General features: G+C 47.8%; 1 protein-coding gene across 32 annotated transcripts in view; it reads left to right on the top strand.

The window, feature by feature from the left end:
* clasp1a (cytoplasmic linker associated protein 1a) overlaps nucleotides 1-27,982 on the top strand; it is a 991,009-nt gene that overhangs the window by 307,063 nt on the left and 655,964 nt on the right. For 30 of the 32 annotated variants that reach the window (XM_051930265.1, XM_051930261.1, XM_051930267.1 and 27 more), the window contains 3 exons: nucleotides 2,901-3,107; nucleotides 9,528-9,644; nucleotides 21,537-24,686. In XM_051930265.1, the coding sequence (XP_051786225.1) occupies nucleotides 2,901-3,107; nucleotides 9,528-9,644; nucleotides 21,537-21,623 (411 nt within the window). In that variant the 3' untranslated portion in view covers nucleotides 21,624-24,686. Of the gene's footprint in view, nucleotides 1-2,900; nucleotides 3,108-9,527; nucleotides 9,651-21,536; nucleotides 24,687-27,982 lie in introns of those variants that run through there. The other 2 variants (XR_007935484.1, XM_051930288.1) reach the window with 2 other exon arrangements.

The following is a 27,982-nucleotide window of genomic DNA, read 5'->3' as shown; positions in this document are numbered from 1 at the left end:
TCCTCCTGCTCATCTCCTATTGTTTTTTTATTCATGATTTCCATACCCCCCCCCACCCCTGTGTCCTTGGTCAACTCCCAGGGTCCAAAGACACAGTCACTGGGTACCTCCAGACCGCGCTATCATGATGGGGTTTGGGTGCAGGCGTGAGAACACCTTGTGATATTTTAGTATTGAGCACTGCGTAAGGAGAGGTCCAAACCCACCTGACACTTAACCAACTGAGCGGACGTGTGTCGTCTCCCAAGCCCTCGATGTCCTGTCCACTATGGCCTGGTCATACCGGCCCCCTAATCATCCCCTGTCTCTGTCTTTCTCTCTCTCACGCCTTCGTCACCTAACACTTCGTGTGTATGGTGAGCATATTGGCGTTAAAAAATGGCTGCCGTCCCATCATCCAGGTGGGTGGTGGTTGAAGTGGCTCCCCACTCATTGAAACGCTTTGAGTAATGAGAATGTAAAGAATTATCCCACCCATCCATTATCCAACCTGCTATATCCTAACTACAGGGTCTCGGGGGGGTCTGCTGGAGCCAATCCCAGCCAGCACAGGGTGCAAGGCAGGTAACAAACCCCGGGCATGGCGCCAGCCCACCGCAGGGCACACACACACACCAAGTACACACTGGGGACAATTTAGGATCGCCAATCCACCTAACCGCCATGTCTTTGGACTGTGGGAGGAAACCCACGCAGACACGGGGAGAACATGCAAACTCCATGCAGGGAGGACCTGGGAAGCGAACTCGGGTCTCCTAACTGCGAGGCAGCAGTGCTACCCACTGCGCCACCGTGCCACCTTAAAGAATTATTATTATTATTATGAAAACAGGAGTCTCCAGATCTGCTGCCTTCTTCTTCTTCTTTCAGCTGCTCCTGTTAGGGGTCACCACAGCAGATCATCTTCTTCCATCTCTTCCTGTCCTTGTCATCTTGCTCTGTCACACCCGTCACCTGCATGTCCTTCTCTCAGCACATCCATTAACCTTCTCTTAGGCCTTCCTGTTGTCCTCTTGCCTGGCAGCTCTATCCTTAGCACCCTTCTCTCGTTATACCCCTCATCTCTCCTCTGCACATGTCCAAACCAATGCCATCTCGCCTCTCTGACTTTGTCTCCCAAACGTCCCACCTGAGCTGACCCTTTAATGTCCTCATCCTGTCCATCCACGTCACACACAATGCAAGTCTTGGCATCTTTAACTCTGCCACCTCCACCGTCTCCAGCCCGTATAACATAGCTGATCTCACTACCGTCCTGTAGAACTTCTCTTTCACTCTTGCTGATACCCGTCTGTCACAAATCATTCCTGACACTCTTCTCCACCCACTCTAGCACTCTCGTTTTCACTTCTCTTCCACACTCCCCGTTACTCTGTACCGTTGATCCCAAGTATTTAAACTCCTCCACCTTAAACCTCTGAAAACGCAGTCTCAATGCTGCAGTACGGATGGGCAGTTTTTCAAAAACGTTTTTTCTTGGCACACTTTGGGTCTGTTAATACCAATCAGTCATCACTTGAGTGCCACGGCCTAACTGCGTACTGTAGCTGACCAGGCACGTCCCTTCGTGGCCACAACTGACCCATCTTCTAATGGCTCCGTCCAGCCTGAACCAGACAATAAGTTGAATGTTCTTCGGTGGTCTTCCCAGTCACCGGATCTAAAGCCAGTGGGACACCTTGGGGACGTGTTGGAATGGCAGATTCGCAGTTGGCAGAAAACCGCGTGATGCGGTCACATCGACACAGGCCATCGGGTTTACATCATCATCGGGTTATTTGTGAGTCGTGGGGTGGAGTGGTGGCGCTGAGGCTGGGGGTGCTGTGCTGGTAATCAGAAGTTTTTTTATGTATTTATTTATTTCTTGTATTAATAATTGGTTTGTTTTCGAATACCCCTGGGGGTCAGAGTGCAGGGTCAGCCATTGTACTGCACCCCTGGAGCAAGTGCAGGTTAAGGGCCTTGCTCAAGAGCCCAGCAGAGTAAATCCCATAAGCGGCAGAATTGATTCCACTCCATTGGGCCCTTGAGCAAAGCCCCTAAGGTGCCAATCACCTCCATCCTGGTTATGACGCCAACCCTGCAAGCGGACCCCTCCCAACGTACAAGGAGAACTTGGGGGTTGGGGGCACCTCACCCTGTTCCATTCCATTCAAAGCAGTGTGGTGCTGCGCTCGGGTATTAATTTGAGATCCTGAGGTGGTTTGTCATGTGGTGGGCACTGCCAGCCTCTCCTCTCCTCTCTCTGTACCTCCGGTAATCTGACTAAGCCGAGACCAAGAAACCCGATCTCTCTGTTCGGAGTAAGGGCTGAAGTGGCACTTTAGAAACCAGGTTCGAGTTCCTAAGGTACATGTCGGCCCCCTCTCAGTCGTGTTTTGTATGCCAGGGCACCTTTCCAGGGCATCGATTTTCTTTCACTTTCCTTTTTTTGTTTTGTTTTGTTTGTTGATTAAACTATTAAGCCAGTTGCTATGAGAAGTGAAACAAAATGACTATAAAGAGTACATGTCTTGTGGGCCACCGACACCTTGGACTGCTTGACCGGGCGACTCTGAAATACACAAATAAAGTAAAAGAGTGTTTACCTTTGAAGGAAAGTTGGAGACGGAGAAACCCTGACATGCCCAGGGCTCTTTAAATAAATTGAGGAAAGACCCACCTCTGCCACGTTAGGGAATGACCTCGCTAGCCAGACGAGCTTGGTGGACTGAATGGTCTCCTGTCATTAGTAACCAATACCAAGAAAAACCCGCAGTAAATGATAGATAAGCCAACACAGGAACAAATAGATTTGTCACCCAATGATTTGTGTGTGTTAGTGTGTGTGTGTGTGTGTGTGTGCCGGTGTTGTCTTGTTTGTCGCTCTAATTGTTCTCTTTGTCCTCCTCCTTCTCCAGGTGGTGAGGGCCGCAGAAGAGGCTGCTTCCACCCTGGCCAGCTCCATTCATCCTGAGCAGTGCATCAAAGTGTTGTGTCCCATCATCCAGACAGCTGACTACCCCATTAACTTGGCTGCCATTAAAATGCAAACAAAGGTCATTGAACGCATTTCAAAGGAGTCGCTCCACCAGCTCCTCCCGGATATCATCCCTGGATTGTTGCAGGTACACAGAGAGAGAAGCTAATTGACTGACAGCAACCAGCTTGCTTTTATTTATTTGTATTGTTTTTAATTATAATTCTCATAGCGATTGCTTTTTTAACTTTATATTGTGAATTCACCACACAGTACGAGTTACAAGGTACAGTAGGGTTAGGGTTAGGGTTAGACTTTTAACACAAGTCTTACCTGCTTTTTTTAATATTTATGGTAATTAGGGCGGAGTGGTGTCTCTGAGGCTAAGGATCTGCACTGGCATCCCGAAGGTTGCCGGTTCGAATCCCCGTCACTGCCAAAAGAGATGCTACTCTGCTGGGCCCTTGAGCAAGACCCTTAACCTTCAATTGCTCCAGGGATGCTGTACAATGGCTGACCCTGCGCTCTGACCCCAAGGGGTATGCGAAAAAAAACAAGTAATTTCCTTCGGGATTAATAAAGTATAATAAAAATAAAAAATCTAATGGACTCTTAAAGTATCTCTGATAAACGATAATCCTGTAAGTGACGTGGCAGGGAGCCTCAACAACTTCTGCGACAAAGCACTCCGTCCAGGATAGCAGAAGGACTGAAAGTGTGAAGAAGAGCTCGATGTTAGTGTCACCAATTCCCATTTAGACCCCAGTGGGTTCACCGTGCCACACATGTGCGTCCGAGGAGCTCCTCACGGGCTCATTCAAGGTACCTAATAGCCCACTGGGACAAGAGGGGGGCGCTGTCGCTAACGTGTTTCTCCTTCTCTCCCCGCAGCACCGAGAAACTGCCCGGTGAGGCCATTTAGCTCCACCCCTTCTGGTCTGCCCCAACGCAGACCACCGGACAGAGCTCCCCGTGAAGACCCACCTACTATTTTCCTTTTGTTGCTTTGCCCAGACAGGCTGCGTTTTGAAGACATGAAGGCGTTTTATTTTATTTTGGACTGTAGGATTACACAGGGGCAGCACGATGGCGCAGTGGGTAGCGCTGCTGCCTCGCAGTTAGGAGACCCGTCTTGGGTTCGCTTCCCGGGTCCTCCCAGCGTGGAGTTTGCATGTTCTCCCCGTGTCTGCGTGGGTTTCCTCCGGGCACTCCGGTTTCCTCCCACAGTCCAAAGACATGCAGGTTAGGTGGATTGGCGATTCTAAATTGGCCCTAGTGTGTGCTTGGTGTGTGTGTGTGTGTGTGTGTGTGTCCTGCGGTGGGTTGGCACCCTACCCAGGATTGGTTCCTGCCTTGCGCCCTGTGTTGGCTGGGATTGGCTCCAGCAGACCCCCGTGACCCTGTGTTCAGATTCAGCAGGTTGGCAAATGGATGGATGGATGGATTACACAGGATGACCCAGCTGGTGTCCCAGCCATTCTTTTGTCATCGTCCCGTCATTCAGGCACTCGGCCACAAGAGTGGTGCATACAAATCTACACCGCACACGATGTAAATGGTCCGTACACGTAACTGGACCAGAACACGTTTAACCCGGTCGAGACTTGAATCAAGGAACGAGGCGCCATTCTGATGGCTGTGCCATTGTTCGGTGGGACTGTTTAATAAACTGAATCCCCTCCTTCTGTTTTAAGGTGGTCACAGCATGCACTCGTGTACTTATCACAGCAATAAGAGACACAACCCCAACAGATCTCGGGACTGTGGTTTTATTAAGGGTTTAACATAAAGCCAGTGTGGCAGGGCACCGGAATGACAGGCCGGAGCAGTGGAGGAAAATCTGGGACATTTGTCCCATTTAATGTTTGTTCAATACAAAAAAAATTTTAAAAATACGCCTTTAGGTGGCAAAGCAAAAAGAGCCTCTTGGGTAAAAGTATAATTAACAAACCCTCAGGCTGTCACGCCAAGTGTCGATCACGGGAGTTCCGTCTGGCGGGTCGCCTCCTTCGGGGCTTCTTATAGTGCACAGACTGGAAGGGGTGGGGCTAAGTGCCCTCACTGGGGGGCAGTAAGATGGAGATGAGAAAGTTAGCCACAGCGCCCCCTCTCATCCTGGTGGGCCATCACCTAGCTCGATCAAGATCCTCTGATGCCAATGGGTGACACTGCACAAATCACACACGGTGTGACAAAGCTTTAAATGTCATCGTCTGCCCAATTGAATATTTAACAGACAACAGCAGACCTGTTGTTTGATGTGATTTTCCAATTCAGCTTATTTTTGTATGGCACCCTTCACAGAGCTCACAGGTAGATACAAACTTTACAAATGACTAATTGCATACTGGGCATGGTGACAGCATGAAGGACACGTTTGGTGCGACTGTTCGGGTCACTCTTATATACTTGATCGATCCGGACGTTAAGGAAGGCCGACTTAAAGAAACTTTGAGTTTTTGAAATGGCGCCCTGGGTGTGCATCTGCTGCAGAAGATCAAGAAGGACGAGATCAGGAAGCATCCAAAGCAGACCAGTGGCTCGGCCGGGTACTCAGAAAGGGACAACAGTAGGGCTGAGGATGTCCTGATTCACGGCCTTGCTGAAGAGGCAGACATGAGAGGACACCTGAGACCATCGTGGTGGTCTGCTACACACGGCAGAGCTCAATGGCGCTCACTTTCGATTCATGCGTGAGCCTATGTGGATGAAGTGCAGTGACCACATTACTCAGAAATACGGCAAAGAAGACGAAGAAGAAGAAGCTCACTGTTTAAACAGACAGGAAACAAAGGGAGCCCAGCCAGATCTGTCGTGGTCCAAGTAAATGTTGGGGTGCCACCTCATTTAATTAATAACGGAGCCAGCAATAACAGAAATAGCACTCAGTGACGCAATTTCTGTTCCGTCTTGAACAGTCAGGTCTGAGGCTGACCTACGGACAAATGAGACGCCACCTTCCGGGTGCTCCTCGAAATTTATAGTCCACCGACCGGAAGTGGCAGGGTCAGTTGACTTGATTGGGCGTCTTCTGGGTAGAGAAGGAGATGATAGCGTTAGTGACAGCGCCCTCTCTCATCCCGGGGTGGGATTGCTTACCTCAGATGAGCCCAGGAGGTGACTTTCTGATGGCCATTAATTGGTTGTTGAACTGCAGTCCTACTTTGTCACACTCTTTACGCTTCATCTTGGCCCGCTGTTCATTTACTATCTTTAGTGGTCCCGGTTTTTGCTTTGCCTTTTGACTTTTGCTTTTTGGTGTCTCACATACTGACTTGAGGCTCGCCCGTCTCCATGTCACTTGCCTGTTAACACCTCCTTCGTTGTTCACTTGTGCAGGTATGTTCTCGAAACTGCCCGAGGCTCATAAAAGAGTGAAACTTGATGCTCGATAACCCGCAGCATCTGGCAGTCTTTCTGTGGCACCGCAGCTGAAAGATGGAAAAGTACTGCGCATGCCATCTTAGCAATGCTGGGTGTGACGACCCTGAAGAGGTCGGTCAAGTGCAGGGCCCCTTCGCACACATGCACCCCCTCGCTCGGACCATTTGCAATTCCCAGTTAGACCATTAGACACACACACCGGTGTCTTTGGGGATGTGGGAAGAGGACCAAAATACGCAGAGAAAACAGACGTGGAGAGAGCAGACAGGACTTGGCAGTAAAGCTACTAGCTTGAACAAATGTGACAAATACTGCTTGTGAAACAGAATAAAAAAATGTGACAACACCAAAATATTTCCTATGGAAAAATATTTATTTTTATAAAACATTGTTTGTTTCATCATCTATAAATATCACGCGCTGAAGGTTTGTCTGACTGTCATGCAAAAACTCACAAACCACTAGGCTCCGAGCCGCGGTCTTGGCCTTAATTGAGAGCTCATGATGTGATATGCACTCCTGTAGCAATAAAATGGAGGTGCCGGCTTCCCTGGCAAGTAATTGGGCCCCAGGTCCTTCTCAGGGAAAATGCCATGGCTGTAAGGAAAGCAATGCGGTGACATCTGCTGAGTGTGAAGCACATTGCACAGGCCAATCAGATGATTGTCAATGGGAGGTTCACTACACAGCCATGACAGACACAGACACAGGCTGACCTCTGCTTGGGTCTTTACAGCACTCTGGTTATTTTCACCTCAGCCGAAACTCACGAAATAAAGTCATCCATACCCTCATGCCACAAAAACCAACAAGATCCGCATAATCAGCTCAGCAGCAAGTCAAAAGCAGGACGAATGAGAGACGATGAGATGGCAGGACATGAAGCGAGAGCTCAGCCTGAAAAGGGGGCCATCGAGCAGCTCGCTAACATTGTGCCCATCGCCTTGCCATACCAAGGGCTTGTCATGAAGTTAAAGGGCACCTTTCAGATCAGAAGACCACTTGTAAATACTAAGCTGGAAATCGTATGAACCCCCTTTCCAAGTGCTCCCTACTAACAAAGAAGGATTATAAATAAAGTGTGCAAAATGTCCGCAGAGAGCAGACTTTGCGAGTGTTTGACAGGCCCTTCATTTTCACTTCTGTTTGGGCAAAACATTTCATTTTCAAAGTTGTTCTGTGCCACCCAAGTGTGGTATGAAGCGCTAAAGAAACAATTCACATATGAATAATGGGCGGCACGGTGGCGCAGAGGTATCGCTGCCGCCTCGCAGTAAGGAGACCCGGGTTTGTTTCTGTGGAGTTTGCATGTTCTCCCCGTATCTGCGTGGGTTTCCTCCCAGAGTCCAAAGACATGCAGGTTAGGTGGATTGGCGATCCTCGATTGTCCCTAATGTGTGCTTGGTGTGTGTGTGCCCTGCGGTGTGCCCTTGTTTCCTGCCTTGCGCCCTGTGTTGACTGGAATTGGCTCCAGCAGATCCCCGTGACCCTGTAGTTAGGATATAGCGGGATGGATAATGAATAATGAGCAAAGAAACACTTGGGGTATTTCCATGCCATAACAAGAAGGGGGCACCACTGAGCCCCAAATCACACCCAAACCAGTCACGGGTTCAAATTTATTTCCTTTTTATTAACAAAACGTTATCTTCACAGTTAGATGAAGACATGCAAAAGGACAAAGAGCCCAGAAAATGAGCGTCTTCCTTCACACTCCTCCGGTCAAGCCACGTCCACCTCCACCTCAGGATGGCACCAGTCCTTTTATCTTTGACCTGACAGTACTGTCAGGGCTAGTACATGGTCTGACGGGAGTGCCACAAAGTAGTGACCATATCCCCCCGTAATGTCCCCCTGGTGGCACCCATGGAACGCAGCAGGGCTGTATTCTGAAGCTCCAATTCCCATGATGCCCTGAGGGTATCTGAGGGAGCCCCCCGAATCCCTGGAATGCTGCCCTCTAGTGTAGTGCCCAGATGCTGGTGTCTGTCCTGGTCCTGCCAACATACTGGCCTCCCTGCCGGGTATGGATTTTTGCTCCCGTCCGGTCAGAGAGCCTGTCCTGCCGCTTTCTTTTATCGTGGGGTCCCGTCCATCTCCTGCAGCACTCGCAAGGCATTCATCATTAACATTTTAGAATGTACCATTATTTGGAGTTCCTTCACGCATCAGTATCAGTCTGTTTCTCATTAGCTCATTAAGTCTGGAGGGCATCGTGTAGATATGGTGACTGAGCATCGCTAATGGACGTTTCAGCTCAGATACCACCTTATACCAACAACAGAAAGGTGTTATGGATGTAAAACAAAAGAGAAGAGAAAACACGGAGAGCAGTAACACACAGAACAAGTCTGTATGCTAACCTCGGCCCCTCGTGTGCCCGGACTGGGTATTGTGTCTGCTTTCTGTGCCCACACCTAAACTTATCTGATGACTTGGCTCCTTCTCTGGCTCTAAACTCAGATGGTTCTGCTCCTGACTGATCTTCTAACTCTGGTGACCCACAAGAGTTACCCAGGCTGCCCACCATAGTGCCACCTGGCAGGCCCTTGAGCTACACTGGTTGTGATCTTTCCAATTTCTCTTGTTTCTAAACTTACACGTTAACAGCGGGTCACCCGGTTATGGGGCTGCCATACTCAGGCTATGCCCCCTGGCCTGCTCTGACACTCGCCATACTGGAGGGCCCACCAGGTGACGCTGACCCTCTGACTGCCCAAGCCTCTGTCTTGTAGAAGTTGAGAAGTTTGTGATTCCAGACACATTGCTGAGACGATCTGCGCTGTACAGTTTGTTAAGTAACATCGTGTTATACTGTGTGTGTGTGTGTGTGTGTGTGTACACAAAGTGCCCTTAGTGGCTGCGAGGAACGGCTAATCTACGTGAGAATCAGCTTGAGATGTTCGGTAGGTATGTTCCTTGACCTTCTGATAACACTGCGCCCCAACCTGTGGAACCTGCTTGGCAATTGCAGAGCTGGCACTTTCTTCACTTGTCGCCACATTCGCCACAAAAGCACTTAGCAGAAGTCAAGTGTGTGATGAAGTGAGGTGTGTTTGTGTGTGTTTAGCATAAACACAGTAATGAGGCCATCACCATTTTATGTTATCCTGTGACTGGATTGCAGTGTGTGTGTGTGTGTGTGTGTAGTTCATGTTAACAGTTCCTTCTCTTTCTCTTCTAGGGCTATGACAATACAGAGAGCAGCGTTCGGAAAGCCAGCGTGTTTTGCTTGGTGGCCATCTATTCAGTAATTGGAGAAGAGCTCAAGCCTCACCTTGCACAACTTACAGGAAGCAAGGTATAATAATGTCGACGCTGCGTTATGTGCAGTTTGTTACCTTTTTAATGTCTTGTTATGGCAGCATCACGAGGAGCTGGAGCCTGCCAGCACAGCAGCAAACCTCGGGTGAAATGGTCAGCCATTGCAGGGCACACCCACCGTCACAATAAGAGCGCCACCAGTTAACACATCCACTGTGTCCCCTTGGGTGGTGGGAGGGAACCAGAATACCCCTGGAAACCCCCCAAGCCGACACAAGGAGAATGTGCAGCCTCCAGTCAAACAATGAGCAGGCTGGCATCCGGGTGGGTGCCCGGTGGTGGCAGCACTAACCACTGAGCCATCAGCAAGGACCAAGAACTGTGTGGGATTCAATTTGAGGTTTGTCATCATCTGGGGGGAAAAAAAGATGTTGCAGGTGTCACTGTCAGCCTTTAGGGTTGTCCTGGTGGGCCGCAGTGGCTGCAGCTTTTCATTCTCCCCCTTCTCCTAATCAGTTTTCACTGCCAATGAACTTCTTTTCCCTTCATTTTCATAGCCCTGTTTTTAAGGAGTTGATTTGTTTCTTCATTAAACAGAAATGAGACGTGAAACGAGCCGACAGACGAACGTCAAACTCCAGCCACTTTCACTCCAACCAGTTTCTTAATGAGAAGCAATACCTGCTGTTAATTCAAGCCGTTATTGAATATCAGGACTTGTTGCTGCTCTCCTTCTGCCACAGCAGGCTGTTGATTTTCTGTTTTGTCTGAGACCACCATTGAGATGTTTTGGTGCCCTGAGCAGACCGACGTGACCACCGAGACCCTCACCTTTCTTTATTTTCAGTTGAGCTGGTCATGTGGTGCCTTGTTTTGTGTCCTCAGCTGCTCATTAAGGAAAAAGAAACAACTAAGGGGGTCTGAGTCACGTCAATTAAAACTGAGGCAAAACAAGTGAATCAGCAGTAAAAACGACTCACTGATGAAGAAGATGGTTAGAATGAAAAGCTGCAGCCACTGCGGCCCACCAGGACCGGAGTCTGACACCCCTGCTTTAGAACATTAGAACAATCTGGAATGAGAACAGGCCATTCAGCCCACCAAAGCCCACCAGTCCTGTCCACTTAACTCCTCCAAGAATTCTGGTTTCCTCCGACTGTCCAAGCACATGTTGGTTTAAGGAGAAAGACAAACCTTAAGAGTTCAAAGTAGCAGGTAGGCTTGTGTGACGATGTGATTAGAACATTAGAACAATCTGGCCATTCAGCCTCCTCCAAAATAACATCAAGTCGAGTTTTGAATGTCCCTAAAGTCCTACAGTTTGTCACAGTACTTGGTCACTTACTCCATGTTTCTGTGGTTCTCTCTTTCCTGACATTTGTGTCACATTTCCTCTTCACAAGTTTCCAACTGCGTCCCCATGTTGTTGATGAACTCATTTTAAAGTCACCGTCTCGATCCACTGGACTGATTACTCTTCATCATTTTAAACACTTCAGTCACTGAGGTCTCCTCTTCATCTTCTTTAAAGGCTCTGCTCTTTTCATTTTCCTCCTAACTCATCCCCTGTAGCCCCCCATAATCAGCCCACTCGCTCTTCTCTGGACCTTCTCTAGTGCTGCTATGTCCTTTTTGTAGCCTGGAGACCCAAACTGCACCCAGGACTCCAGATGAGGCCTCACCAGTGTGTTATAAAGCCTGAGCAGAACCTCCTGTGACTTGTACTCCACACATCAAGGCGCTATATAACCTGACATTCTTGATGGCTTCTGAACACTGTCTGGCGGTTGACAGTGACAAGTCCACTGTGACTCCTAAATCCTTCTCGTGAGGTGAACTTTTTTACTGTTTTGGTCATTTATTCTTTAACAATTATTTAATTCATTACATTTATATAACGCTTCTCTTAACTACTCACTCAGCGAGCACCCGTGTGCAGCATCCGCCTGGATGACTCAGCGGCAGCCATTCTTGTGCCAGTGCGCTCACCACACATTAGCCAGTAGGCGGTGAAGCAGGGAGAGAGAGAGACAGTTAGAGATGGGGATGATGTGGGAGCCAAAATGACCAGGCTGCGTGATGTGCAATTTAGCTGGGACATCGGGGGACATTCCCACTCCTTTCGAAAGACCCCCCACAGAGAGCCAGGACCTCAGTTTTACGTCTCATTTTTACAACCCGTGTCCCCATGTCACTGACCCCCCCTCCCGCTGGTCTCACCAACACCTCTTCCAGCTTTTTCTAGTTGGTCTCCCAGCCGAGTCCAAACACACTTAGCTTCAGGTAGATGACCTGCTCTGACGTGTGCGAGTGTGTGACTTAGGGTGCAGCAGGCTTCAGCTCGTGTTTCTTTCGTGTTTCAGCACCTTGCGTTTCTTTTTTCCGTAAAATGTGGCTTGTTATGAGTAATGCCATGCTGTGCCACTACCTCAGGGTGTCAGTGCCTGTGCTATCAGTGACCTGTCCTTCATCTGCCTGGCCCCGTCCTCCATGTCTGCATCTCCTACGCCCGTTTCACTTTTGCAGACCCCACAAAGGCTCAGAACCACGTCCCAACAGCACCGAGTTAAACGAGTCCTGTTTGTGACATGCATTCATGTGAACACTGAAGGGCAGGTGAGTGCCACAGGTAACAGCTCCTCCATTACTCCGACATGCCAGGCTTAGCTTGACGCCATTTCTGTCCCCTAAAGAACGTGTGGCTCACCTGGGCGTAAAGACAGGATGGGTGCCCATGTGTTACGAGTGTGACGCGGATCAGAGCTGCTGAACTCTTGTGGCCTTTTACAGACAGCATCATGACATGTTTAAGCACTTGGATGCCTGCCCTACCACAGAAGTGATGAGATCCCAATGCCTGTCGTCTTTTTTGCCAGGTTTTTGGGGAGAGGTGGAATGAGGAAATTGAGTTAAGCCGCAAAAGAGAAGTAATTGAACCAAAAAAAACAGAAGCAATCCATTCATATCTCCTTCACTCAGGTGCCTTTCAGCAGTTACACCTGCTGCTCTAAAAACGTCTAATGCCACCCTGAAAGCTGCCAAGGACGTGTTGTGTGGTCTAATAGGCGGCTTCATTCCTGACAGACAAACGTCTGCCTTTGACTGTCGACTGTCAGCTGATTGACATTTTTGACCATTGGGGAAAAAAAATATCCCACAATGCATTGCCACAGTCACCCTGGAAAAGGAAGATCACTATTATGATATTTAGGCTTCACTGTTGCATATTGCAACACAGAAGATGACAATAAGGGTGAAAGGCCTCCAAGCAGGCAGCCTTACCCCAAATGTGACACACAGGCTTAGGCCTACACAGGCCCAGAATGGGAACCTGGCTGATGAAGTTGTAAAAAAATTATTACTTTAAACGCTAAAAATGCCTTTTAAGGGTGACGGTGAACCGTGAAACCTCTGGCTTGAGAGACAAGGCAAACGATTATAGAAAGAAATTATTTATAAAGATTCAATAAAAATAAGACACAGGGGAGAAAAAGACCAAACAATGAGGCACCAAGGTCAGGAAGTCCAACTCACAGACAAAGCAACAAAATCCATCATAACAAGAAAATCAAGAGATGTACGTAGAAAAACTGCAACCTGCAACACTCGACAAGATCCGTGAGCCTCTGCTGGGCGCAACACAGAGTGGGCGGGGTCAGCACAGTGGGCGGGGTCATCCACAAAACAAGGAAAGTACGAAAATATACAAAAGAAAAAAAGTACAGTCATATGAAAAAGTTTGGGAACCCCTCTTAATTGTTTGGATTTGTGTTTCTCATTGGCTGAGCTTTCAAAGTAGCAACTTCTACTTTTAATATCTGAAATGCCTTATGGAAACAGTAGGATTACAGCAGTGACATTAAGTTTATGAGATTAACAGAAAATATGCATCATAACAAAATTAGACCGGTGCATAAATATGGGCCCCCCAACAGAGATATGACATCAATACTTAGTTGAGCCTCCTTTTGTCCTCTAGACGCTGTCCTCCTATAGCCTCTGATGAGTGTCTGATTCTGGATGGAGGTCTTGTTCACCATTCTTCATACAAAATCTCTCCAGTTCAGTTCAATTTGATGGACAGCCTGCTTCAAATCATCCCATAGATTTCCGATGATATTCAAGTTAGGGGACCGTGACGGCCATTCCAGAACATTCTACTTCTCCCTCTGCATGAATGCCTTTGTAAATTTTGAACTGTGTTTTGGGTCATTGTGTTGTTGGAATATCCAACTCCTGCGTAACTTCAACTTTGTGACTGATGGTTGAACATTATCCTGAAGAATTTGTTGATCTTGGGTTGAATTCATCTCACCCTCGACTTTAACAAGGGCCCCAGTCCCTGAACTAGCCACACAGCCCACAGCATGATGGGACCTCCACCAAATCTGACAGTAGGTAGCAGGTGTTTTTCTTGGAATGCGGTGTTCTTCTCCCACCATGCAAAGCACTTTTTGTTCTGACCAAATAACTCAATTTGTGTCTCATCAGTCCAAAGCACTTTGTTCCCAAATGAATCTGGCTTGTCTAAATGAACATTGGCATACAACAAGCGACTCTGTTTGTGGTGTGAGTGCAGAAAGGGCTTCTTTCTCATCACCCTGCCGTACAGATGTTCTGAATTGTAGGACGATGTACAGATACACCATCTGCAGCAAGATGTTCTTGCAGGTCTTTGGAGGTGATCTGTGGGTTGTCTGTCACCATTCTCACAATCCTGCTCATATGCCGCTCCTGTATTTTTCTTGGCCTGCCAGACCTGTTGGTTTAACAGCAACTGTGCCTGTGGCCTTCCATTTCCTGATTCCATTCCTTACCGTTACAGAAACTGACAGTTTAAACCTCTGAGATGGCTTTTTGTAGCCTTCCCCTAAACCAGGAGACTCAACAATCTTTGTTTTCAGATCTTTGGAGAGTTGCTTTGAGGATCCCATGCTGTCACTCTTCAGAGGAGAGTCAAAGGGAAGGAAGCCCAACTTGTGATTGACCACCTTAAATATCTTTATATCTCATGAGTGGTCACACCGGTCTATGAAGTTCAAGGCTTAACAAGCTCATCAACCAATCAGCATTGAGCAGTGACAGGCATTCAAATCAGCACAATGACAAGGGGACCCACATTTGTGCACAGCCAGTGTTTCACATTTCATTTCATTTCATACAACTGCGTCACTAAAAATCTTTATTCAGAAAGCACTGCAGGACTCAGATGATCCTAGGAAATGAAAGACACACCACTGTTATCTTTATTGTTGAAAGGAGAGTCCATTATTATGGAGGCTCAGAGGGGATCCCAGACATTTTGATATGACTGTACATGAACAACACAAAGTTTACATCATAACATAAAAAACATTTGAAAAACAAGGAAAATATACTTATACCAGGCTGAAACACGACATTGAACACATCGCTAGACGAGTAACCGAGGTGAGGGGGTCCACCAGATACAAATAAAACTGAGTGACACTTTTAAAGTTTCAAAGAACTGAAGTAAACTCTGGTGAAAGAGACTGTCAGAAACTGCCACAGGCATCGCTGCATTTCGAGAGTTAATCCACCATCTTGGTCACCCTGTCTTTTGTATGGCTACACTGATGATGTCATGTGACGCGACTTCCGCTACCATGTCCCATAGTGGTGTGACGTCACTACGTGGCAGCGGTTAACCAGCATGACAGTTTGGCCGCAGTAGTAAACAGTTTTTTTAAGTCTCCTAACACATAACAAAAGTAAACATCAAAGAGAAGCAGACAGTAGAAACACTGCAAGGTCAGAATCAAAAGCACAGACCCCAAACCGGAGTGGCCACAGGCAGCCAGCCCCCCAGACAGAGCGGCAACCCACCTTCAAAACGTTTGCTTAAAACAAAGGTTCACATTTTGCTTCTTTTTCTTTTTGTTTCCCTAAACGTTTACAAGAAATTGGCAGCGCATGCTGTGTGTTCATTGGCAGATAAGGACATAAGGACACACAGGGTGGCACGGGATGCCCACACCAAAAAATTCAGAATGATGATTACAGCGAGAGCCGGTCAATCCATTAGGGGTGCCGTTTCTGAAAGTTAAGGGGTGTGTGGTTCTTTATAAAGTCTGTGGTATGTAAACAGAGGGGCACCATTTATGTAACTGAAGGGGCGCGTGCAGTGGGAATGGAGGGGGCACCCTGGTCTATAATAGTCTAATAATAGTGACTATGGGCACCAAGGGGACACCCTGGTCTATAATAGTCTAACAATAGTGACTATGGGCACCGAGGGGACACCCTGGTCTATAATAGTCTAATAATAGTGACTATGGGCACCGAGGGGACACCCTGGTCTATAATAGTCTAATAATAGTGACTATGGGCACCGAGGTGACACCCTGGTCTATAATAGTCTAATAATAGTGACTATGGGCACCGAGGTGACACCCTGGTCTATAATAGTCTAATAATAGTGACTATGGGCACCGAGGGGACACCCTGGTCTATAATAGTCTAATAATAGTGACTATGGGCACCAAGGGGACACCCTGGTCTATAATAGTCTAATAATAGTGACTATGGGCACCGAGGGGACACCCTGGTCTATAATAGTCTAATAATAGTGACTATGGGCACCGAGGGGACACCCTGGTCTATAATAGTCTAATAATAGTGACTATGGGCACCGAGGGGACACCCTGGTCTATAATAGTCTAATAATAGTGACTATGGGCACCGAGGGGACACCCTGGTCTATAATAGTCTAATAATAGTGACTATGGGCACCGAGGGGACACCCTGGTCTATAATAGTCTAATAATAGTGACTATGGGCACCAAGGGGACGCCCTGGTCTATAATAGTCTAATAATAGTGACTATGGGCACCGAGGGGACGCCCTGGTCTATAATAGTCTAATAATAGTGACTATGGGCACCGAGGGGACACCCTGGTCTATAATAGTCTAATAAAAGTGACTATGGGCACCGAGGGGACACCCTGGTCTATAATAGTCTAACAATAGTGACTATGGGCACCGAGGGGACACCCTGGTCTATAATAGTCTAACAATAGTGACTATGGGCACCGAGGGGACACCCTGGTCTATAATAGTCTAACAATAGTGACTATGGGCACCGAGGGGACACCCTGGTCTATAATAGTCTAATAATAGTGACTATGGGCACCGAGGGGACACCCTGGTCTATAATAGTCTAATAATAGTGACTATGGGCACCGAGGGGACACCCTGGTCTATAATAGTCTAATAATAGTGACTATGGGCACCGAGGGGACACCCTGGTCTATAATAGTCTAATAATAGTGACTATGGGCACCGAGGGGACACCCTGGTCTATAATAGTCTAATAATAGTGACTATGGGCACCGAGGGGTCACCCTGGTCTATAATAGTCTAATAATAGTGACTATGGGCACCGAGGGGCACTGTCTCCCCATCCTGGGGCTCCAAAGGGGCTCTGATCAGCACTGTGTGCGTGCCATCTGCTGATGCACAAAATGGTGCTTGTGACGTCATGTAATGTCAGCCCTGGCACAGCATCACAGATCTGCTGGATGAAATCGTCAGGTGGTTACACAAACCAATGAAGTGGCCCTGACCAAACAAAACGGCAAAATAAATAGAAGGCGACGGTGCCAAGGCATGAATCATAAACACCCCCAGATACTGACGTGCATGTGGGACAGGAAACTCTTCAGCCTAAGACCGCCAGTATGTTCTTTACCCCCTTTGGTACCCATCTGAAGACCCTGCTTGAGCTCACACTCAGCTTTGGCTCCCACCAGCACCTAACTGGCACTTTTTCCACTGCTGGTGCCTTCCTGCCGTTGCCCCCACAAGCCCTCACTTTCAAAAACGGTCAGCCATCCCACCCAAGTTCTTTGTGAGTTTAGTTATCCTCAGGTGCCCCCCTGCACATTGTTGTTAGGTTAGATAAGATCACCCTCATCATCGAGTAGCCTTACTGGCTGCACCCTGCCATGCTGCTAGATAAACGTGTGCCGTGTTTTACAAAACAAGTGCGTGTTTTCCTTTTTCTGAAGATAAATCATTAGATGAAGGCAGCACGTTGGTGAATTCACCATTTTAAAAATGAAAGGCATTGGTCGTAGCTCTTCAGAATTAATTATAACATTACTCAGCCCGGCCACGGACAGCTCCCGGTGGGCTTCATGTTCTAACGTTCTGCTGCATGTCTGCCCATGACTGGCCTTGGCAGTAGCCTGAACGTTGGCACACAGGGTGACTGTTCAGGAGGACAAACATGGAGGTATTAGAAAAATCCATATCATGATATTATTAAAAAATCTGACGGCCTCAGTAGACATTGGCATAAGATATTTAATTATAGTATACTAGCCGTCCCCCGAAGCTCTGCCCGTGTAGAAGTTAAACAGGACAGGGTGGAGGGCCCTGCCAGGCTCCCCATTCCTGACATCACACGTCCCCTTCCCCTCGGAACTGCAGCCTGTCCTGCAAGCGAACTCTGATTTTTAGTGCGATGAGAGAAGTCGCCAAATCAACTGGAATGTTCAAGCAAATTCTAGAAAAAGAATCATGAAGTAGGTCACCTGTTCGCTAGCTAAGCGGATGTAAGATACGCCCGAGGCTGGCACATGAGTGAGGAGGGCCCCTCTCTCTAAGATGTCAAACATTACTCCTTAATACTCTGTAGATGATAATGACTGCTGAACAAACAGGTATCACTGGCTAAGCGGAGGCGAGGTGCGCTCCAACATGTGGCGAAAGGCAGAGCGACTCAAATTGGGGTTGGCACGTGAGTGAGGAGGGCCCCGCCCCCCACGGCCCACTGCATCCCTCTCGGATTCACACAAATAAATCGGTAACACAAGCAAACTATGATACTTAGTGCAAAGAGAGAAGTCACAAAATAAACCAGAATGTTCAAGTAAATTCTAGAAAAAAAAAAAATCTGATCTAAATCCGTGAAGTAGTTCTCTCGTGAAGAGCGGACAGACAGACGTTGAATTTTATTTATATAGAGATATATATGAAATATATACAAGGGTAAATGAAAAAGTAAAGGCAATTTGAAACTTTCATGGTAACCTCATCGGATAGAAGCCCACGCAAACACAGCACATCTGCAGTGGCTTATGGGAAATTCGAACATCACAGCTCGGCACCCTGCCATAAGTCTGCTTGAGGCCAGGGTCAATGGTGCGGGATTGCACCATCGTTGAACAAACACCCGCCATAGTGAGATTTCCTGGGGCAGAGGGAATGAAAACAGTTGACGATCTCCTTGCCAGGCCATGTTGGGCACAGTGTTGGTGTTCTCAGCATGTATGAAGCAAATCAGAGGTGGTCACTTGGGGGGCCCACTGCTGATTTCACGAGGACTGGCCCAGTAGGTAAGTGACCCGTCATGTTCACCCGTTCATTGGTTTTCTGTAGCCATTTATTGTGTCGAGTGTCCCGGGAAGCCATAGCCAACCTGACTGCATGGGTAAGTGGCAGACACTCGACACGAGGAGCCCATTAAGGAGATGAAGAGGAGACCTGACTGAAGTGTTCAGAATGATGAAGGGAGTTAGTGTAGTGGGTCGAGACGGTGACTTTTAATTAAATGAGTTCATCAAGAACACGGGGACACCGTTGGAAACTTGTGAAGGGGAAATGTCACACAAATGTTAGGAAATAGAGAACCACGGACACATGGAGTAAGTGACCAAGTAGTGTGGTGGACAGGGGGACTTCAGGGACCCTCAGAACTCGACCTGATGATATTTTAGGAGAATCAAGTGGATAGGAACGGCGAGCTTTGTTGGGCTGAGCGGTCCGCTCTCGTCCACATTGTTCTGATGTTCTAATCACATCGCCACACAAGCCTACCCGCTACTTTGAACTCTTTAGGTTTGCCTTTCTCCTTAAACCAACATGTGCTTGGACAGTCGGAGGAAACCAGAATTCTCAAACGGATCCGTGACGATCCGTGCCGTGTTTGTAGCAGCACTGGCCCCAACTCCCTAACGCCGATGTCACACTGTGTGACTTCGAGTCGAAGGCGGTGTCAGACATGCCGACTACAGTTGATGATCTTGCCGTCAAATTGAAACTGGACGTGTCAAATTACGTGACTGCGTGACGACTTCCCAGCACATTTTTTATTGACAGCCAGTAGCGTCCTGCCCCACAGCTAATTCAGCCACCATTTCTTCCCAGTTTTTCTTTTTTGCGTTCTGTCGTGGCGCTTAAAATGTGACACATCAGACAGATGAGCCCCTCTTCTCTTTGTGAGGTCCATGTTCTTTCATCAAGAAGACCAAGGAGCTCATCGTGGACTTCAGGAAATCAAAAGGCTGCAGCCTCTCCCCCATCTAAATTAACGGGACTGTTGTTGAGCGCGTCTCCAACTTCAGGCTCCTGGGGGTTCACACCTCTGAGGACCCCTCTTGGACTCTCAACACCTCTCTGTCTTTGTCAAAATGGCAGGGAAGCATCTGTTCTTCTTGAGAAGAAAGCCCACCTGAGATCCTCCGCTGCACAATCCAGAGTATCCTTTTCCACCTGCGTCTCGGTGTGGTTTGGCAGTTGTACTATCGCTGACCAAAAGGCCCCACCACGAGTGCTGACAATATGTCATTGGCGCCCCACTGCCTGCCATTGAGGGCCCGTGTCACAATCGATGCTTACAGAGGGTTGGCGCAATATCATCAAGGAGACTGTGCACCCCGACCACAGACTGCTTACCCTCTTAGACAGACGATACGGGCGCCTTCATGTTGGTGCCCCCGACTAAAGAACGGCTTCTTTCTTATACCGAACTCTGGAACCCAGCGTTAGCCCTCATGCATCTGCTGCCATTGTGTTGTTTTGTCCTATATAGCGCCTTTCACTGAGTGCGGATGCAGAGCGCTGTGTTCAAAAACCAGTAAAGATGCTACGAATTACTAAATACCGAAAAGCATTCAACAAGATTGGAACATTAACTGATGAACTGTGGCCAGTCGACAACGGAGGAGACTAAAACCGTAAAAGAGAAGGCCGATGATGACATCAGACACAGTCACATGCTGCGCTCCACTTGAGAATTTCTACATTCCTAGTCAGAATTTTCACCTGGTGCCCCCCACAAGTTGGGATTTTCCATTTGGAAAGTTGGGAGAGTCGCACCATCCCCTACCTCGAAATCCAAGATGGCTGCCCCACACATCAGCAGGTAGTCTATTAGCACTCATACACACACGGTGCTATCTGTGTGCCGCTTAGAGGATGAAAATATCGTACCGCGTGATGGGTTGGTGTCACTTGGCCTTGCCGGCACAACAGAATTTTTCCATAGAGCCACCCGTTTTGGTTTTCTGAATGTTTTACCGGGTGTGACATCATTTCCTGGCTGCGACTTCCGATGTAAATGGAACGCAGAAACAATCGTGGAGACCTCGGCCCTCCTCGGAGTCTGCGCTGGCCGTCCCGTCTGTCAATTGTGTAAGCATTTCTATTATTGGGGCGGCACGGTGGTGCAGTGGGTAGCACTGCTGCCTCACAGGTGACCCGGGTTCACTTCTGTGGAGTTTGCATGTTCTCCCCGTGTCTGCGTGGGTTTCCTCCCACAGTCCAAGGTGGATTGGCGATCCTAAATTGGCCCTAGTGTGTGCTTGGTGTGTTTGTGTGTGTCCTGCGGTGGGTTGGCACCCTGCCCGGGATTGGTTCCTGCCTTATGCCCTGTGTTGGCTGGGATTGGCTCTGACAGACCCCCGTGACCCTGTGTTCGGATTCAGCGGGTTAGAAAATGGATGGATGGATGGATTTCTATTATTTGTGTTGAGTTGAATCTGAATGGTCGGTGGAACAATATTTAAAAATCTGAGCACGAATTGCGATAAAACGCGGGGCTGCTTGTAACTACTCGTAGCGGCATGACGGGTTCAACGAGTGACGAGGTTCTCTTACCCAAGTGTCTCCTTTTCTTTTGCAGATGAAACTTTTAAACTTGTACATCAAGCGCGCCCAGACGACCAACAGCAACAGCAGCTCCTCGTCAGACGTCTCCACCCACAGTTAGCGCCGAGGGGAATTCTGGGACTGAATCAAAGCTGTGCCTCGAGCGGGACCTTGATGCTCCGGTGTTCACATCTGCACAGCTGACGTAGTTCGAGGCGTACATTTCATGAAATCAGTGTTCTTCTGTCTTGTTTCTCCCCTTATTTTGAAATCCCATTCTTTTGAAGAGTGTTGAATGTACGACAGGCCCAAATGACGTCTTTTTCTTTTTCATTTTCTGTTAGTGTTAACCCGCTCGGACGGAACGTTCTGTCGCTGCGTCTCTTCCCATGGATGGTTTCCCCGAGGGTAGCTTGTTGCCAGAATGAGGAGAACAAAATATTAACAGTTTGGCGAAGGAATCTGCCGATCGGCGTCTCCTCGCAGTTTATCCGTGTAGATCGTTTAGCGATGCCTTAACACGAATCAAAGATGTCGAATTTTCTTTTTGTTTTTCCTTGCAACTCTAAGAATGGCTCCGTTTGTGTCTTAGACGTTAGCAAATCTTTAAAGTCTACTTGAGCCGAGCAAAAACAAACGTGAAATGCATCATTCCCAGTAAGGCTGACGGGAACAGAGCCGCATATTGAATTGTATCGTATCCGTGGAGAAAAACAGTCGCGAACGTGGAAACGTTTCTAAGGTCGATTGTTGCCGTTTTCTTAGCGTTGACTCTGCTCTGCTTTACACTGTAAGATCATTTGGCTGGCCCAGTGATGACGTTTTTGGATAATTCAACAGAGCGTCAAAACCGCTCACGTGATGACGTTTGGATACAATAACCTAACCAAAAAGAAAAAAAAACAAGGACGCGTTTTACTGATTGTTTGCTAATTTTGTTTTCTTCATTTGGTTGTAAATTGGTTTCATTGCTTCGTGTTCTTTTAGTGTCCTGTAAATTAAGGCTACTTATTTTCTTTTTTTTTTGTGTGCGTGTTTGGTTCACAGTATTTTAAATTCATGTGTTTTTATTAGAGTTTTAATATAGAACAAGAAACGTTTCTCTTTTGTTGTCGAATTCAAGTTTTTTCGTTTTTTAGACTGAAATGCTTAAGGAGTTTCTGAGGAGGTCCGAAATTGGAAAAGCACGGTAGGGTCAGGTGGACGCGGTAGCGTAAATAACGGCGGAGTAAAATTCAGGATGGATTAAATCTCATCGTTTTGTTAAAGAGCAATATAAAAAAAACGAAAAGACAAGACGAGACGAGAGGAACCTCACTAGGCCTTTGAATGGATTTATCTCGCTGACAATCGTGAACGAAGCGTATAAAAACGGGAGAGAAGAAGATTCCAAAGTTCTCAAATCAAACGTCGGTAGAGAGACGGTCTGAAGATGGCAGAGACTGCGTGCTCGTCGCCGGTGGGACCCTTCAGGTCTGACGAGGTGCAGTCGCGGTTTTTCGTTTTTATTTGTTGTTTGTGAAACGTTTGTCGGATATTTTTTTTCCAAACAGGTTTGATACTCTTTTATTTTTTTTGCATTTTCCTTTAATATTGTACAGTTTAATTTATGGCATTTCTAGTGGTGGGGGGAGGGGGGGCATTTTGAGTTAGTCGTTCTTTAGCTCGTATTTAAACTGACATTGAACAATGTGACGTGGGTGGCTGTTGAGGTCTGAACGTTTTTTGGAAGGTGGGCAGCTCCGCTGACCCCCCCTCTCGTATGAACTCTACAATGTGAACATTTAAGTGGGACACCGAGGCGTTCCATTGGCAAGAAAATCCACCGTTTAATTTGCGTTCCTCTCCTGTGATTGCGCGTACTGTAAGTCGATGCACTGTCTCCTCATCCTCTCCCGACTCCCACTATCGGCTTCTCCAGATCCCTTCGACCCGTGGCACAAACGTTGAACTGAATGTTTTGCCGATGCCTTACGTTTCCGTCTAAAATACGCCGACTGTTAAAGAAGGAAAAAAGAAAAAAGACACACAAAACACAAGTGCGACGGTCGAGACTCGGTGCCAGAAGATGTGCGTTTCCCCAATTCTGCAAACTCAAGTCGCCTGAGCGCGTCTCGGCCCCATCTCGTGTCTTTCGAGGTGAGGGTTGGAGTTTGCGTCGGGCGGCCGTCTGTAGGAAAATTAGCGAGAGAAACGGGAATGCGAGCGCGCAGGGACAGGCGTCGAACCGAGGCCTAAAGTCAAAGCCAATAACGGAGCAGATAAACGTTGAACGAGACTGCAGTTCTTCTTCGTGGGGTGCAGGCTCATTAATCACCGACTTTGGGATGGTCCGAGGGGTGGTGGGGTTATCCTATAAAATGACGATATTGGCTGCTAATTTGTTTTTCTTTCACTTTTATTCACCACTCACAATCAGCTCTGCAGTGTCGACAGCAGCAAACTGGTCTCTCTTCCGGCTCGCCGAGACCATTTCTCGTTTTTTCCGTACGTTGGCAGAAGCCCTGCATGTTTGCGTGTCGTCTGCCGTGCCGTGGCCGATTCTCGGGTCCTCTGATCGATTTTTTTTTTTTTACTGCTGCCTGAAAAGAAAACCCACGGAATTGGCGTCCACCCAGAGCGCCGCGTCTCGCTCGCCGCTCGTTCTCGATGTCCTTTTGGTTTTCTGTTTCCTTTTGGTTTGTGTTGTTCCCTTCGACCACTTTTACTGGTAACTGATTGGAGAAGAACCCTCCCCGGCGGCTCTCATCATTTAGTGCAGGCATGCGGCTTTCGAGGGTGGCACCGTGTGCGCTTGCCTTGACTACAAACGACGAAACCTTTTTATAAGAATAGAAACAAACAACTGCTTATGTAATTTGCATTTATGTCACGAATGACAAGATCTTCCGATTGTGAAGAGTTGACTTCATCAAGTTGTGTTTTACTGTCACTCTGATTGGTGGCCTTTGGCTCCGCCCTCCTTAGCACAGTGTCCACCGCGCATGGGATCTTTGGTTTGCTTTGGTCATGTGACACTCATATCTTCTGTATTTATCGATTCCTTTTGGGTTATTTTGTGTGTCTTAAGACGACTGTACAGTTTTGTTTTTTTGTTTTTTTTTGGTTAAAAATCCACAAGTGATACAATTTACTAAAAATCTAAAGTTCAGTTTGCTCTAGGAATAAACCCAACTTCAAAATACTGCATTGACTCAGGCCTTTTATTGACTTGGAAATCCGCAGCGCGAGTAGGACCGTTAAAAATATCGACTTGACGGCGTGTGGCTGTTGGGGGGCCGTTTATCAAACCCACAGCAGCAAATATGATGGAGGAAGAGGAGGAGGAGGAGGATGTTCAGCCATCTTTTGTACTTCGTAGCCAATAAACAAACCCGAGGGGTCAGAGGTCACCCACAAAACTGGATTTCTGATTGGTTAACCGGCAGATAAGAGGAGAGTGGAGTGAGGTCACCGGTGGAGCCTCCTCAGGGGTCTGTCCTGGGACCCTCCTGACTTGTTCTCATTTATATGAATGATGTTGGTGTAGTCGGGAAACTTGTCAAATTCGTGGATGACCTTAGAATCGGAGGGACGGCAGACACTGAAACAAATTCAAAATGACCCACCGGCTTCAGAAGTGGGCGACCACCTGTGGTTTAATGGAGAAAAGCGCCACACGCGGGCAACGGGAACGTCAATTAGAAATACGAGATGGGAGACGCTGAGCTACAAGAAGAGACCTCTGAAGAGGACTTCGGGGTTTATGTTGATGCAGTGATATCATCGACGACGATCGGCAATTAATAAGGCAAATAAAATGTTCAGTTATATCATAAAAACTGTTGAATGTAAATCAAGGGACGTTGTGCTCAGACTGTAGGTGGCGCTGTGGAGGCCTCACCTGGAGTCCTATGTGTGCAGTTCTGGTCACCACAGTACAAGAAAGACATAACAGCACCTGAAGCGACCAAGTGCATCATGGGACTTGAGGACATGTCCTTAGTAGGGGGAGACTCGGGGAATTAATGTGAGCGGAGGAGACGGCGTGGGGACCTCGGCCAAATATTTAAAATCGTCAAAGGCATCGATAAAAGGGAACCCAGCAACATTCTGTCAGCTTAACGGTGAATCGCGTACTCGAGGACGTCAGTGGAAATTTAAGGCTGAAACCATTAGAGACTCGGGAAGAAACTACCAAGACATGGAATTGAAGGAGAAACCTGGAGGACCGTTAAGGAAGGGGACATCGGGACAGCTGAGCAACAGGAGGACTGAGCGGTGGCCTCACGTTTGTCACACGTCTCACGTTCTTGTATGTTCTTATGTACGCAGCGAGTTCTGCTTGATAGCTGAACATTCTGACTTCATGAAACAAACCCTCAAACCTTAAATTCATAGCATGTGCCGAAGATCAAGCAGATCAAAAAAAACGATGGAATCGTCAAGTGAGAAATTCAGATGTGAGCGTCAGAAGGCTTTGCACCCTCAGGACCAAGTCACCCGAGCTCTTCTCTAACGTTTCAGTAAGTGTGGACCGCTCTGATGCTGATCTTTCTGATCATAAAGTAGGTCATGTGACACAACCAGACGGACACCAACTGTTCATAAAACACACACATTTATTAGGGTTGGTCCCACAAGTCCAAATCCCGCACACACACACACTCATGGTGTTCCCAACACCACAGCACCCTTAACACGGGCCTTCTTCTCCACTGTCCATGGGCCGCCTTTTCTCTCGTCCCGGGAGCTTCATCCTGCTCCCACTCCCGACTCCGGATGTGCTCCAGGTGCTTGACTTCCTGGTGTGGTGGAAGTGCTGATCTTGCACCCGGAAGCACTCCGGGTGTCGCTGGAAGGATCTTTGTCCACCTTCCCAGGCGTGGTGGAAGTGTCGATCTCCCAGGCTCCACGACGCTCGGGGCGCCCCCTGGCCCCAATGGGTTTGAGCCCCCTTGCTCCTTTCCCGTGGTCCCCTCAACATCCAGGGTGGTTGCCCCCTCGTGGCCCGGGGGAGACGTATAAGCCACCTCCTGGTCCTTCTAGGCGTCCCGGCTGGGTCTGACCCCCAGCCTCCTGTGCAGATAAGAGGAGAGTGGAGTGAGGTCACCGGTGATTCCTCCTCAGGGGTCTGTCCTTGGACCCTCCTGACTTGTTCTGATTTATATGAATGATGTTGTTGTAGTTGGGAAACTTTGTCAAATTCGCAGTCGTTACAATAGGAACTGATGAGAAGAATTCACCATTCATTGCAAAATTACGAGATTTGAGGTTTCTTCTTTCTCTGGGACGATTCGGCGCGTTGTCATCTCATAACAGACTCCAGTTTTGAGTTTGCTGTTCTTCCTTCCTGCCATTTTAGCTTGAGATCACCGTCCTCAAGAAACTCTGACACACACCCGTCATCGAGATACCGATGTTTTCAGTATCAGGGGACCCTAAAACGTCGAGATCCCTTGAAAACCAGAGATTGAAATTTTTGACGAATCTAAAGCTTTCGCTCCTCCCCCCTATAGACGATAGCTTTGGGTGGGTGGGGGGCACAAAGCCGAACATCACAAATAGGACTTTATGACAGCCTGAATTCTTTGATGCGTGGACGTCACGACTGGAAGACAGTTTTCCACATCAGGTGGGTTCCAACTGTCTCGATTAGCAGTGGACAGACCACCGCTGCAGGATGGGGTCTTGTCCTGGACCAGATTGGTTTTTTTTTTTTTAATTTCCACCGTATATTTCCAACTTTCCCAAAACTGCAGGGGAGAACTCTGATGCTATGTTACATTTATCATAACTCTCAAAAAACCAGAGGGACCAGTTCTTGGATTTCATCAACGCAGGATGTTTCCCTCAAAACTCCGAGGAGGCAACCTTTGTCCAAAGAAAATTGTTCCAGAACTGGACGGACTTTTAAAAAATGTTTTCTGTCAAAGTCTAATCCATCCTTCCTGTGCTCGAGGGTTACCGGTGGTCTGCACCTTTGGTAAACCCTCTGGCTTTGCTTTCATGAAGTCTTCTCTTGATTACAGACTTTGACAATGTTAGGCCCACCTCCAGGAGAGAGTGGTCTTGGTTTACCTAAACGTCTTCTTCACCAAGGAAAGAATTCTGCGATCATCCAGCACAGTTATCTTCTGTGGTTGTCCAGACCTTCTGCTGTAGCTGAGCCCACCAGTGTGTTCCTTCTCTTTAAGGAGTCTACCAAACGGCTGACTTGCCCACTCCTGGTGTCTCTGCTGTCTCTCTGGTGGCTTTGTTTTGTTTTCTGTCATGGACGGCTCTTTGGACCTCCTATTGAGACTTCACAGTTGCAGCTTCCAAGTGCAAATTCCACAACACCACCTGCTGAATAGTCGATGAAGTAACGAGGGTCCTGGCTATGGAACAGCTGGTCAGGCAAATGTCCAAATACTTCTGAGCCCCTGGAAATGGGGGGACAGTGTATGAAAATGGCTGGCATTCCTAAACAGCTCATATGATATTTTTGGTTAACCCCTT

The sequence above is a fragment of the Erpetoichthys calabaricus genome, chromosome 8 (assembly GCF_900747795.2).
Source record: "Erpetoichthys calabaricus chromosome 8, fErpCal1.3, whole genome shotgun sequence".
NCBI classification, from domain to species: Eukaryota; Metazoa; Chordata; class Cladistia; order Polypteriformes; family Polypteridae; genus Erpetoichthys; species Erpetoichthys calabaricus.
This window is presented reverse-complemented; position numbering and strand designations above follow the sequence as displayed.